This window comes from Astyanax mexicanus, chromosome 16 (assembly GCF_023375975.1).
Source record: "Astyanax mexicanus isolate ESR-SI-001 chromosome 16, AstMex3_surface, whole genome shotgun sequence".
Classification (NCBI taxonomy): domain Eukaryota; kingdom Metazoa; phylum Chordata; class Actinopteri; order Characiformes; family Acestrorhamphidae; genus Astyanax; species Astyanax mexicanus.
In genome coordinates, this window is record NC_064423.1 from 22,975,971 (window position 1) to 22,991,550 (window position 15,580).

The following is a 15,580-nucleotide window of genomic DNA, read 5'->3' on the forward strand; positions in this document are numbered from 1 at the left end:
TTACCTGTATGCTTTCAATAAAGAATTGATCACAAAATATATATATTTATACGTTATAGGACTCCAGCTCTCGCTCTAAAGACTACATTTCCCAGTCTACACCTGCGCTCTACACTTCGGATCACATGACTGTTTCCATTGCCATTTCCTGATGCCTTTATTATAAATACCCCTCTGTTTCTGTTCCCTGTTGCTGAGTATTGAACCTATTCTCATAGCTCTTCTACCCAGCGTTTCGTTTGTACTTTGTATTGTTTGTTGCTGATCTGTTTTTTTCGTTTTGACCTCTCTTTAGCCTAGCCCTTTGTTTATTAGCTTCTCTTGGTTTAGACCCTGCTTTGTTTTTTGACTATTCCTTTGCCTTGCCCCCTTGCTCTGTTTTGAACCTCCTGTGTATGAACTCTAGCCTGTTTTCTGTTTCCCTTTCGCTTGTTTATTGCTGCTCTATTCACCATGCCTGTCCCATGTTACTCTTTTACCATTTTGCTAATAAACTTTACATTAAGTACCTGCACATGTCTGCGTCTCGTCTGGCCCGCGTGACACTGAGCAAAAAGGGCAGAACACTTTAATTTTTCATAACCTGGCAATGCCATTGCGTGATGACTTTTGAATAATGTACATTAAATTCATTATTGTAATTATATTGTATTGACTGAAATAAAAAAAATATATTGAGATATATTTCTTCTCGCCCTGTGTCTTGCCCTATATAACTCCTCCCTGAGCTTTCTCCTCACCCTGTGCTCTCATTGGCTGTAGCTGGTGGCTGCTCTAACTTTCAGTCACAACACTTTTTATACTACCACATTTACCGAAACCACTGATAGGTCCAGATATCAAAACTGCTTGATATCTTTCGGGGGCTTGTAAGGCATTGGCAAACACTCTACAACTCTTGCAGTGTGTTTTTTTTAACCACTTCACACATAGCAACCACAAGCCAGTGCCAAGCTTTTTGTCTTCCCAGCCTGAAGGAATTCAGGCACTTTCATTAGTTCATCATTAGCCAGCTCCACTGCTTTCCAGATGCATTAACACACCCTCATTAGTAGTAGATTGAGCTGAAGTTGGCTGCTTGTTCATAGCTGTAGAACTATTCCATTAATTCAAAGTCAATAAAAATTAAAAAATCCTTTTTAAACCCTTATTCTCTATGATATTTATTACGGCCTAAGGATTTTTATTCAGGTCAGACAGTGGCACCACTAAAAAAAAATTCCATGTGGTCACTCTGCACCAGAAGCCTTGGGTTGCGGGTTTGATTCTTGCTCTGGTCAGTCAGTGTCTTCAGGTACTTCCCTCAGGTTTCCTCCCACCCCCCAAAAAACATGTGGTATTTAAATTGGCTTTGCTAAATTGCCCCCTAGGTGTGAGAGCGTGAGTGAATGGTTGTATATGGTGCACTGCCATGGATTGGCGCCCTATCCAGTGGTGGTTTCAGTGTTTCAGTCTTGCACCCACTGAAACCAGATAGGGTCTGGCCCCATATTACCCTGACAAGGAGGAAGTGGATGTGAAGATGATGGATGGATTGATAGATTACTGTTTGGTAACTATATGTAAAGCGGTGGAAACTGGCTAAGTTTGAGTAAAAAGTCAAAGAGGCAAGAAAAGTTAGAAACCAGGCTAGGCTCTGAGAAGTTAAAGTTTAAGCAATTAAATTGGTCATTCATTTCTGTTTAAAAGAGAATTTGATACACACAAATGGCAGACATACTCTTTTGTTATGCTACATAGACCAATTCTTTAAATTGGTTCAAAGTCACAAGAAATGTATTTATTGCAAAGGTAACACTTTTAATTACAATTAAGCAATAATACATGAGAAGGAGTGCTATAACGTGTAATATTGGCACTGCTGTGCTGCGGTCATAGGCACGTTATAGCACAAACCTTGAGTGTATTTTTGTGATTATACCACAGTTTCATTATCACTGTTTATTGAAAGATTTTGAGTTAAAGAGGCTGAGAAAATATCATCTGTTTGGTTATAAACACTCCGCAAGTTAAAATAGTTCCGTTGCTGCTCTGTTTTGTAGCTGCGCTGTTTGAATTGAAAGCGCTGTATCGTTGCTAGGTTACCTGTATGTGGCGAAGTTATACATGGAGAGCTTCGATTACAGTGCATTACCAGCTGATAATGTCACTCATAAAACGTCTCTTAGCCAATCGCATTGCAGGGTCAGAACTAACTGTGGTGTAATAGGGATTAATTAAATGTACTTATGACAGAATGTCTTAACTAATTATTTGCTGTCATTTGTTAATATATTATTAGTCATTACGCTTTTGTCTCAAGTGTCTCAATTCATTATTTTTTACACAAAAGAATTGATCTATGGACTATACAAAACTTGTTCATGAAGTTCTTTGGACAAAATCATTCCTAAATAAAGGGATCTCACAAGCTCTATTTATACCAGTTTCAGTCCCTTTCAGAATGCGCCATTTAAAGGCTCTGTCACTTTTATGTAAATACATTGTTGCTGGCCATGCCATGTTTACACTGAATGACACTTAATGTTTACCACAGGTTAGTGTTAGCTGGTGCTAAATAACAAAACACGAACAAGCTAATTCATGTTTAAATGTGATAGAAGCACAAAACTCATTTGAAAGTACATCTCTCTCATCTGCTGACTTGCCACAGACAGTAGATACTGATCCCTCCAGATCCCTCCTTCAGATAAAGTTTTGAGTAATATGTCCCATTTAAGCATTAAAATTTAGATTTAAATGTGTAATATTGTCTTACCAAGTGTCAATTAATAATTAGTTAAGAGATTACTTAACCATTAAATAAAGTTTATTACTGTCATTAATACTGTTATTTATTGCCCTTATTGTAAAGTGTTACCAATATAAACTATTAAGAATAATCATTACTTTTTCTCCAGTTCATTGTCACAAAGGTTTGCATGTTCAAACTGATTCTTTGATCCTCTTAGTTGAACTGCTGAATTCATGAGTTTACCAAGACGGGCCAAACGCCCCATTACGCCGCCAGTCCATTTCCTGATGTTTGACCCCTGACCTCCCTCCCCCGCCTCCTGTCTGAGTGAGCATTTGGTTCAGATAAAGACTGGTTTCTTCACACTCATGCTTGTCCACATGCTGCTGTTGTTTAAAGAACTTACAATGAAGACACAGATACTGTGCCATGACCAGCCACACATTGCCAGACTTATCCCTGATTGATTGAAAAGGTGTGGGATGCTATTGGACACACTTTCAACACTCCACCCCTACCACAAAATCTGCATGAAAATATTCAATCTGCATGAGATCTTTAGTGCATGAAGTCTCAGGACGTCATAAGGAACCCCTGTAACTTTATACATGCATAACATTCAACTTCTGTATGTGTAGCTCAATCATTATCACGAATATCAGATGTACTGTTCCTTGTAACCTTGTTCTTTATCTTCCTTCCGAACAGAACTGCAATCCGACACTTCCTTTTAGGTGCAACTATCTTTTGATTATGACTGTATTATCTGCAAAATATATATATATATATATGCTGTAAAAATGAGCTTAACGTCACTCTGTGTGGTTTAAATGCTGGTGCACAAGTAGCCCTTCAAAGAGAAAAAGAATCAAATCTGGCACAAGACCAGAGAGATCCCCCTCCAACCTCCATGTGGAGGAGAATAATTGAGATCATCTGGTTTCCAGTCCTAAATTGCCTCCCCCACATCTCTCTCTGTCTCTCTCTCTCTCTTTCTCTCTGCTGTTTCTCTCTCTCTTATACACACACAAACACACACACATACTGTACCTATAAAAACACCCTCACTCTCACACTTTCAGCCCCCTGTCAGCTTCTTAAAAGTGGCCTCCTGCTCCGCTAATGGGAGCGCTCCATTCATCGCTGTTGCTCTGCTACACCCTGAGCTCAGGCTCCAGATGGAACTATTGTCCGGCCGAGTGCCGAGCCAGCCAACGTGCCACGCTGCTGTATTCAGTCTCTCACACTCCCCTCTGATCTGACATGCACTCCGACAAATGAATATCCCCCATGAAGGACAGCACAATAGCCCAGCGGTCGGGCCTTTGATCCATTGTGACACAGAGGCTATTCACCAAAGCAGTGTGCTGCACGAGGTAAGTGTGTAACACCTCCATTTAAAGGATTAATCTCCCTTTATGTGGTGTGGTGGCTAGAGAATTCAAATCATGTGCTGGGCCACATTTCAGTGAGCAGTATCTGTTATATCTGTATATTGAAGTATCACACTATTATGCTTTGTAGAACTGTATTGATTCTCTAAAGCACATTATTGATTTTTTCTACTTTTACACCATTTGCTACCCAATTTGGAAGGCCATTTTCCCGAAACCTATCATTAGTAAGGTCCCCAACTGTGGGAGGGTGGAGACTATCACATACATGCTTTATCTGATACAGGTGAAGTCAGACACCACCTCTTTTCAAAATGCAGCAATGCTAAGTAGCCAACATGCTCAGAGGAAATGCAAGAACAGCTAACGCCATCTATCCAACCCAATTCTGCTCTCTCAGACACCGGCTGCTGATGCCAAGCAGCATGATATGTGATTCAAACCCGCAATCCTCGGACCAAAGTGACTGACCGTGCCATTTTTATTAATATGGTGGTATTTGGTGGTATTTTTATATCACAATATATTGCTTTGCTTTCTGTATCTCGATACATTGCAAAACATTTACTGAATTCCCCATTTTGCAATACTTATTGACAGATTCTTGCCAATAAACAGCTCTACCATTAAAGAGCCATACATACATTTCTTTAGTTGTGTACTTGTTCCCCCTGAAGTCCACTTTCAACATCTGTCACAATTTAACAATGGAAGCCATCATAAAGCATTCTTACAGAACTCAAAATCCTAGTTACAGATTAGGTCTGCAAAAACTAATGAATTAAATAGATTAAAACCGATTATTAGTTATAATTAGTTATAATAGTTGGCAACTAATTTAATCATTGATTAGCTGGGTCTACGTTATTACACACATAAGTACAGCTGCTACCCCCTAACAAGCTGCAGTTTTAGTCAAGCTAACATTAGCGACAAGTTTTATTTTTTCTCTTACTCAGACCAAGCAATATCAGTTTTGCTCTTTAAACATAGAGACTGAACCTATGCGCATCCAATACTTCAACAGCTGCACTACTCAAGAGCCCCCACAGACACTTTAATGGAGCCCTGCACAAACCTCTAATGAGATTGAGACATTTTACATCATTTTATTTCACCTTAAGATTAATCTAGCTTAATCTCAGTTTCCTAAAAGCATTTTAGTGTAAAGATTATTTTAAGTGGTAGAGAGAGAGAGAGTGCTCGGAGAGGGTGATGCTCCCTTGACCATTTAAAAAGCATCTTGGTGCTAATATGCTTTCAGATTGTTTTTGTCTACTGTATGTAAATGAGCTCTGTTTTGTCTCCTGTCTGTAGTAACTCCATCCCACTGCAGTCAGAATATGTATGGAAAAAAATAAGAGACCACTTAATGATGATGTTTTCTCCTTAATTTTACCAAATTAAAAAAAACTCTGGAATATAATCAAGAGGATGAATGACCACAACCATCAAACCAAGCTAAACTGCTTGAATTTGTGCACCAGGAGTGGCATAAAGTTATCCAAAAGCAGTGTGTAAGACTGGTGGAGGAGGACATGCCAAGGTGCATTAAAACTGTGATGTAAAACCAGGGTTATTTCACCAAATATTGATTTCTAATTGATAAGAACTTGTTTTCTTTGCATTATTCGAGGTCTGAAAGCTCTGCATATTTTCTGTTATTTCAGCCATTTCTCATTTTCTGCAAATAAATTATCTAAATGACAATATTTCTATTTGGAATTATGAAGAAACTGAAGTGGTCTTTTAATTTTTCCAGACCTGTTTATAGTACCAATCATTGGACATTCCGTTTTTTTCTTGATTTTTCTAGGTTGTAGATTAATATAAACAAAACATTAAAACCTTAAAACAATTAACAGAGTTAATTATGGAATTTTGTAGTAAAAAGAAAAAAAAGTGTTTGTCTTCCACAATCTACTGACCTAAACCCAACTGAGATGGTGATTTGGGATGAGCTGGAGCTTCACAGTGTGAAGGAAAAGCAGCAACTACTGTTTAACACCTCCACAAACTCCTTTTAAGATGCTAAGAAAACTTTTCCAGGTGACTCTCCCCCATGAAGACACTGAGATTAAAATACCAAGAGTGTGCAGATCTGTCCTCAAAGCTAAATGTGGCCACATGGAAGAATCAAATGTATAAAACATATTCTAGTTTGTTCAACTTTTTTTGTTATAGATTAATTATGTATGTCTTCCTGTATAGCTTTAATATAGTCTTCAATATTAAATGTTCATAAGTAAATAATCATTAAAAGAAAGAAATCCCATTGAACAACAACTTAAACAAACAATTTTATTGTTTGTGCTCGACATGTAATAGAGATTTAATTACTTCTAGTGACTTGAAGTTTTGCATTAAAATTGTATTGGACTCCAGTGTTCGATTCCTCTCTAACGTTTAATGCTTGAAGATGTAGCCCCTGGTAAATTTTGGATTTACTTTTATTTTATTTTATATAGTGCCTATTGGTAGAGGTGTAAAATATCTAAAAACTGTTTAATACATTTAAAAGGTTAAAATAAAAGTTCATAGGTTAAAACTGTGCTTAAAAAGTGTGTTGAAATACTGAGTATGAGACTTGGAAGTTAAGTTGAAAAGCGTTTTCATTGGCTAAAAATGTTGTCACTCATTATTAGAGTCTGCCTTTCCTGTTGATTGGTGCTTTGTCTGTAGGGGGGCGGGGAGAAGAGAGAGTGCGTGTGTGTGTGAGAAGAGAGAGTGTGGGTGTAGAGGGAGAGAGCGAGAGAGAAGGGGAGTGAGATAAACGGAGCAGCAAACCAGAGAACCTAAAGGTGGACTGAGGAGCCAAAGAGTGAGAAACGAGTGAAATTCTTTCTCGTAAAAGTTCAGTTCTGACGAAAGTTCTGCTGCTGAGGTTCGCACGAGACTCCGCTAGCTTTAGCCCCATCGGCTAACATCACCCAGTTCAGCTATAGTTCGCTTCCCCAGTGGACTGAACCAGCGAGACTGGGTACCAGGTACGAGTGCACCGTTTTCACCATCACCAGATAGCGGTCTGAGCTGCCGCGAGGCTCAGACTTCCTCTGGCAACGCTGGATTTCCCTCTCAGAAGCAAGGTTGCAGCTCTCCACTCCACCCCACGGACCCCGAGCAGGCCAAGTGTTTTCTTTTCTGGCACGAAAGATCGTGAAGCGGAGTTCAAGGCCACAACGTTCACAACAAGCTGCAATTCAGGCCTGCAACGTACACACGGACACACACACACACACACACACACACTAAAGAAAAAAGGGGTACCCCGAATATATTTGTGTTTTCTCTAATTTTTCTAATTAATAACTCTAATCCTAAATTGGCTGTCAAAGAGGTTTGTTGAGAGTGGGCCCACAATAAGTCTGTTTGATAATTAATACAAGTCTGGTTAATATATGAAACTGCAGGGGGTAGTATAAATATCTATTTTCATTTGTATACAAATTATTTTGTTTTGATCACTTTACATACGGGTTCTGTTATCTAAAAGTCTCATTTGAATAGCTAGATTGAGAGAACTCCAGTATATCCTGGGTTTTGCTGGAGTTAAAATAAATATACCAGCTACAGTTAAAGTCATTTCTGTTGTTTACTTTTTATTTCTAATATAAGCTGTGTTTTATTTTGTTAAATCTATTACAGAGTCACAAATTGAACAGTTTTAAGTTGTATATACAAGTCAACAAGTTATGTTTTATTCTGGCAAATGTTACGTGGTAACATGTAGTAGTAATTAATTCCATATTATATAAACATGGTCTAACAGCTCATTAATTATATTATAGAGCACGTACCCACCTAACTCATATAGCATAGCCTAGAGTTTAGGGGCGCTACAAATAAAAAAAAGCACACCCCGCAGCTGAGACATCACATATTACATAGTAAATGTCATACCTGTCAGACACTAAATGTCACTTGTCAGAATTTATCAGGACTGTTATTTATCTAACGTTGTCAGGTAATGTCTCACAGCAAATCTATTGCTTGTGTGCGGATGTTTGGTTCATTAGACACCTGTTAAGTGCAGCAGTGTAGCAACAGGACTGGACTCACACCACTGACAGCAATGTTCCTGCTTCCTACCACCATTTAATTATAGTAAACCACGATTGACTATAATCTCTATACAGTGCTGGAAAGAGAGCTTGTTGTTACCAATAAACACATATTCTGATAGGTGATAGGTGTGATACTGGTCACTGGATTGAATACTGTAAGAAAAACAAAAGTATATAATCTGTTATAATCCATTAGTCTAGACAAGGGGTCTCAGAATTTATACACAAAGCGTTAATGTGGCTGCAGGTTTTATACTAGCCAGACAGAAAGAAGCAGATCTCATAAATGTCTGCTATATTTCTACTACAAACAGGGTACTGTAGTCAGAGACCAGTAAATAATAAAAACACAGAGATATTAAAAAATATATTTTAAGATTTCTGTTAAAAAGTGCAATGCTGCACTGTGGATTAATACATAACATAATTTATTTATCGTTAGTTATAACTATGTTCTTTTAAAAAAAGATGTGAAAGTGCCTTTAAGATATAAAAGAAGCTTTGAATCCAAAAGAGCCCATGATGTCACAGACCCTTTAAAAACATATAAAGTTCCTTACATCACTTTCTCAGTCATTTTTACTCAGGTACTCCCAAATTGACATATTTCGAACATTCTGAGAACATCACAGGACAGCGTGTGAGTGTGTGTTTGTCACCTGACCTCATTTATAGAATATATGTGTGCTGATTTAGAGCTGGAGATATTTAAACGTGTAAAATGATTTATTAAATGTATTACATGTCATATAACTATTTCTGACCTGATTTGTACAAAGAAATGTTAAAATAATAGTTATTGTTATGGTTTCCTTTTTTAAAAAATATTTGTTTTATCAATAATAAATAAAGTATTTAGAATTGGGTCTTATGGTTACATTTTAAGAGACATTATAAAAGTATAATGGTAAGGTTTAAACAACAAAAAAAATCTGAATCCAGGACAAAAAAATGTCATCATGGGATGTTAAATGTTTAAAGATCTTAAACTATTAAGAAAAACTATTTGATGTGCTAACGTTTATTAGAAGCCAAGAGACTAAAGTGACGATGTTCCTGGACCAGAATCTGAGAAAGATCAATGTACAGAAGTTGTAGTTTAGCCTCCATGATGCTTTCTTTAAATATGACCCTGCAGCTCCCTCTGGCTGTCAAGTATTAACACACAACCTGAAGTGTATGACTGCACCACCTACAGATTAATCTCTATATTTACATTAAAACACAAAATCAGTCTAATAACTGGGACAAAATGGAAAATGCAACTTCTATATGGTCATCCTCATTTCATTTGTTAATATACATCCATTCTGACTGTTAGGACTGCAACACATTCAAAGTGGTGAAAACTTATAAAGCTGCAATTACTTACTAAGTTAGACTCTCACACCATGGTAGAATAAAATTAAACCATCCAAGTTTAATCATCACTCAAGAGTCATCATTCTTTATCAAGACCAATCCAACCTCACCAGGTATTATATGAGCTACTGACAGCAAACTATAAATTAGGTTTTTGTCTAGAAAAGAAAAAACAAATAAAAAACAGCAAAAAGTCATACGTTTAAGGCATATATCATACATAATAATAATGTTAAGGCATTACTGTCCATGAACAATACAAATGGTGTTATTATAAAACTGAACTGTAGTCATAAATACAACTGTACAGCAAACTCTCATCGAGCAGATATATATATATATATTATAGTGGCTCAATTTCATGTACTAAAAGTACATATTTGACCTCACCAAGAAAACTGTATTGCTAAAAAACATGCAAATAGTGTTTCACTCACACAAATCATATGAGTATTATTGTGCATACGATATATTTAGACCAAACATTCTGTATCTATTTTAAGGCAATGTATTGTGTATCACACTTCTGTACTCTCTGTACTGTTAGAGTCTCTGTCTGTCTGTTTAGCCCTTTGTATGTTGTGTTAGACACAGTGGCTCTATCCTCACTAGAAGCAAATCTGTGGATTCTGTCCACATTCTTTTTTCAGCAGCTTCATCCTAATGAGTTCACCCATAGGCGTAATATTACAAGTGCAATTAATACAAAGACAAATTTGCCTTTTATTGAAATATATGTAGTTTGAGACTGTGTGTATTTCTCTATTTGAGTAGTTTGAGCAGAAAAGGCGATTTTTAGATGCGTGTCTAAAGTGAAGTGATACAAGTATAAATAGCTTGTTTTTAACTTGGTAGATTTTTTTTTTAATTAAGGGATGCACCGTGTATACATAGCCAAATAAAAATATTTGGCTGTAAATGGCAATAAGTAAAATTTGGTGCAGATTATACAGATATTAATATGTATAATCTGCACCAAATTTTACTTATTGCCATTTACAGCTAAATATTTTAACTCATATTGCAGTGTTTCCTTTAACATTAAGATTTTATTTCCAGCAGTCGCATTAGGCTTTCATTTCACTCTCCTGTGGAACAGAGTATATTTTTATGCTTTACTTGCATAAATTTAATGTAAATACATAAATAAAGCATTCAGCATCACTCATCACGCTTGATATCACTTTACTATCTCTTGACAAACTGTCTGTTTTCCAGCTATAATGTATGAGCTGTGGATACAGGCCTAGAATAGTTAGGGTTAAGCTGGATGCCTTTCTCTGTGTAAATTTCATTTCACTTACATATGACTTGTGTAGCTGTACTGAGGTACATTTAGGACCAAAATTGGACTACTTAAATAAAATGTATGATTAGAAAAAAAAGCATGACTGAGAAACATTTATGGCAAATTGCACTGCTAAGGTATAAGGTAATGAGTGTGCGAGTAGAATACTGTAGCACTGCTGAAATGAATTCATGATTAGAATAGCACTGCTGAAAGTCTTTCCTTTATGGTGTCGGTCCAAAAATGTTCATTTAGGTGCATCCCTACAACAATGAAGAGAATTAATATTGGTGTTAACTAATATTCAAGATTTCAATACTGGTGTCAGTATCAGTAATGAACAAGAAAAAGTGGTATCGTGCCATCTGTAGTGAAAGTTCATTTAAAACATATGCTGTATTGTTTTTCTTTTTGTTTTTTTATTGTCTGAAATTCTTTACTGTGTGCCCAGTATATCAAAACTTGGTGAAATCTGAATCTTTGCGAAGCAATAAGTCATTCCCCAAGTCAGATTTGCACTCTTAATATCCATTAATCCAGAGTTTCAGAACTTGCTTAGTGAAGGCAGAGCACCTGCTTTGACCAGCACTGCAGACAGAAGATCTGCTGGTCCAGACGTGTGCGTGACTGCGGGTGTGGAAGAGTCCCCGTGCTGGTGGTGGGAGTTAGCTGGGGTGGGGACTTTGCTCTTCATTAATGTTGACCTGACCGCTCCGCTACCTGTTCCTCCTATACTGGATTTGCTGTTCTCAGCCGTGGGAATGCCTGTGCCTGGAATTGCTGGCCTGGTCGTGGCTGGAACAGAATCCAGCTGTGTCCGGCAGCAGCAGCAGCACAGCAAGCGGAAGAAGGCCACACGCATCTCACGGCTGGAAAGGGTGTAGATCAGTGGGTTGAGGGCAGAGTTGAGCACAGCCAGAGCTATAAACCAGTCCACCTGGTAGAGCACAGGGCATCGCTCAGGCCCGCAGCCCACGTCCAGCAGGAGCAGCAGGAAGAGCGGCGCCCAGCAGGCCACAAACACGCCCAGCACGATCACCACAGTCCGCAGCAGAGCCAGTGAACGCTCTGAGGGCCGCGAGCCCACCCTCCGCCCACTGGAAGTCACTAGCCTGTAAATGCGCACATATAGTGCCACCACTGCTGCCAGCAGGGCACTGAACACGCTGGTGCAGAAGGCCACGTAGCTCTTGGCGTAGAGCGGCAGCACAGTGGAACAGGTGTGTAGCTGGTCCAGGCAGTTCCAGCCCAGGCTGGGCAGGGCGCTGAGCAGCAGAGAGACGGCCCAGCAGGCGGCCAACAGTGCCAGCAACCGTCCACGCCCTCCAGCAGCCGCCTCACACGGCCTCAAACGCACCATCGTCATGTGCCGCTCCACTCCTATAGCCAGAAGGCTGAAGGTGGATGCGCTCAGTGCTACGAACATGCTGCCCTCGCGCAACAGCCACTGCGCTGGGGTAAGAAAGAAGGTGCGCCGGCCTGATGTGAAGATGTTCACCACGTAGGCCACGCCCGCCAGCAGGTCAGACAGCGCCAGGTTGCCGATGAGCAGGTACATGCGGCTGTGGAAGCGCTTGTTGCGCCGCAGTGCCAGCAACACCGTGGCATTTTCCAGTACAATCAGCACACAGATGAGCAGCAGCACAGCTGTCTTACAGGTATTACCGCTCCGGGGGCGACCCCACTTGCCCGAGTGGTTGTAGTGGGTCACAATCACAAAGTTCATCCCCTCCTCCAGTTCGCTGTCCATTCTGACGGCGCTTTTTCACCAGGTTCAAACAGCAGGTGGCGTCTGTGAGCGGAGCTTCGGGGGCCAGTGAGAGTCCTCAAACGTCATGATGATTTCTGGTGGAGATCTGTTCACCAGCCAAACATAACATGTATAAGTAAGTAAACTTGTTGTGCAACAGTGATAATAATAACATGTATAGTAACATGTTTGCCATATAGATCTAAATACAAACCATCCTCGAAGGAAACATGGTTATTGGTTATTACTGCACATAAACTGTGATAGAAATGTTTTTTTTCTTTTTCTAAATAAACTATTTACCACTAAAATAGAGAAGGGTGACTATAGGTGAAAATTTCACTCTCTATGTGAAATAAACAAATAAAAAAAAACATAAAGAAATATAATTTTCTGTGCTTATTGAGGATATCATTAGGACCTAAAGACACTTGACCAATGACACATATCTCTACAAATATATCAAATATATGTGTCATTTAATCAGTCCTATTTAATGACACCAACTGCAGCAGATTGTTAATTAAAGAAAATGGGATAGTATTTTGGACAGCAGTTTAGTTGTAAACAAGTAAGAGAACACTTAGAGAAAGTTTTAACAAGAACAACTTAAAATAGCATGATAATAACTGATTAGAATTATTATTAGTTACAACAAAACTAGAATTAACCTATGTCCTTTTTTTTTCCCCAAAAGAATAACTATTATTAGTAATATGTTTATTTATTTATATTAAACCATACAGTCTTTATGAAATGGGAACAGAAAGGTTTCAAACTATTTCAGCCATTTTAAACAAAAAAATGGCTACACGTTTCTCAACTTACATGTGAGTTAGTTTATTCAAAGCTGTCTCAAGCTATTTAAGGAAAAAAACTTGCAGCATCTTGTTTGGCAGCTAGATCTAAATAGTCTGATAGTTTTGGTTAATGCTAGTTACAGCTGAATAGCTAAGCCCTTTTTCCTGTGATTCAATAAAAAAAATGAGTATAAAATGCAGAGAATCAAAGTTTCTCAATATAACAATAGCAGTTTTATATCTAATGATATCTTGCAGCACTGGCTATAGCTAATATTAATCTTCTTACTATTGTGTAGGATTTAGATGGGGATTTAAATGATCAAGATGACTGATCAAGATAAATAATTGAGATGAACAATGTGTAGGTAAATGAACAGCCAGGTATAGACTGTGTGTCTGCATTGTAATTTTCACTAGTAGAAACTTTAAGAGATCAGCTATGATTTTTTTTTTGTTGCCACTAATATTCAGATGTAGTAATCTCTAAAACCATTCTGACTAGTCATATTACCAGGACCACAGTTTCTTAATGTTAGGGATGTGCCATATTGTATCGTACGCAATAATATTTAAAAAAATATTTTTGCAATAACAATATTTTTTAAAAATATTATTGCGTATGATACAATAAAGCAATCTATTAAAAAAAATTATGGTCACATGGGCCACCAGGGTACATCTCATTTGCTGTTTGTAGCAAAAGGAAAATTTTGTTCTCATTGTTTCCCATGAAATATCTATTAATCTATTATATCTGTCCAGTATTATTTATTTTACTTTGATCCTAGAGATACGGAGTGAATTATTTGTATGATAACATGCTGGATCATTGACTTCGCAAACAATACCCTGAAATATTGTGATTTTATTTAAGGGCCATATTGTTTCCCCCACCTACTTAATGTAATTTTAATAATCATTGATCTATTCTATCGCTCTATCTGTAATTACATTTACACTATTAAAAACTTCAGTAACCGTTATATATATACTATCTAAAATTTGTACTAGTAAAAACATTAGTTGCAGATAGCAATAACAGTATTATGTGGAACTTTATAAGTCATAAGTTTTTACTAGTACAAAGTACTGAAAATGTGAAAAGAGAATTTCTCTTAGTTGAGTAGATTAAAGAAAATTTTGATTTTTTCCAGTAAAACTTGTGTTAGGACTGGTAACACTGGTGTTATTTTATAACTAAATGGTTTTCCCAACCTTTTGGATGAACATGGAAACTCACATCCTCCAGTAAAAGGAACTTTAACAACTTTCCCAGAGAGGATTATGGAAATGGAGAGAGCTGTAAACATAAAGCCCAAACTATAATTAAATATCAACATGTAGGTGTATAAACTAGTATAGTTATGCGTCCTCCATGTCTCTCTCTCTCTCTTTCTCTATCTCTCTCTCTCTCTCTTTCTGTGTGGATGGAAATAGAAACTCAACTCATAATCCCCAGTTAAACAGAACCCTATCAGCTTTTCCTGATGGAGCTGTGGATAAGGATAATATTTACATAAACCATAACATAGGAAAACTTCTCAAACTTACTACATACAGTCTGTTAGTATAATAGTAGAATAGTTTTAGATACATACCTCGCATTTGTTTAAGGGTGTCTTGATCTCCAGCTCTTTACTTCACCAAAACAGTTTGGCCAAAAAGTGCAAAATAAGTGTCCACAAGTAGATCCTGTGAGGTTCAGTTCAGTACAACAGCAGCAGCAGCAGCGGTTAGTTACAGCAGTTCTCCTGGTGTAATTTACTTTTATCTCTTATTCTCTCAGTCAGTCCTCAGTGATAGCTCCAGACCGCGGCGGATAGACTGTAGAACACAGGGTTAGTCTGTGTTTTAGCTGAAGGAGCTGTGCTGAGTCTCTGTGTTGTATTAACACTGAGGAATCAGCGCCCCGGCTCTCGCGCTGCTCTACAGCAGCAGCAGCAGCATCCTGCCTCCAGCCCTGCCGTCTGTTTCCCACCCGTTTACCGACAGGCCACGCCCCCTTCACAGTGATTGGTTGAAACACTTTAGGTAAACTTTTTCAATTTTGTTGTAACTTTGGGTCAGTTTTGGCAAAATATTTGTATTTTTCAATTGTTTTTTGCTTTAAAATATACAGCTCTGAAAAAAAAAATAGTCCACTTCAGTTTCTTAATGAGTTTCTATGATTTTGCTATTTATAGGT

The 15,580-nt window shown here is 38.0% G+C and overlaps 1 protein-coding gene across 1 annotated transcript; it reads right to left on the bottom strand.

Moving 5' to 3' along the window:
* Positions 1–9,587: 9,587 nt before the first annotated feature.
* s1pr3a (sphingosine-1-phosphate receptor 3a) lies at positions 9,588–15,352 on the bottom strand. The gene is made up of 2 exons (XM_007233274.4): positions 14,994–15,352; positions 9,588–12,698 (listed from the first exon to the last, which is right to left on the bottom strand). Exon 2 carries the CDS (start codon positions 12,590–12,592, stop codon positions 11,387–11,389), a length of 1,206 nt encoding a protein of 401 aa, XP_007233336.3. The 5' UTR covers positions 12,593–12,698; positions 14,994–15,352; the 3' UTR covers positions 9,588–11,386.
* Between the last annotated feature and the right edge of the window lie 228 nt (positions 15,353–15,580).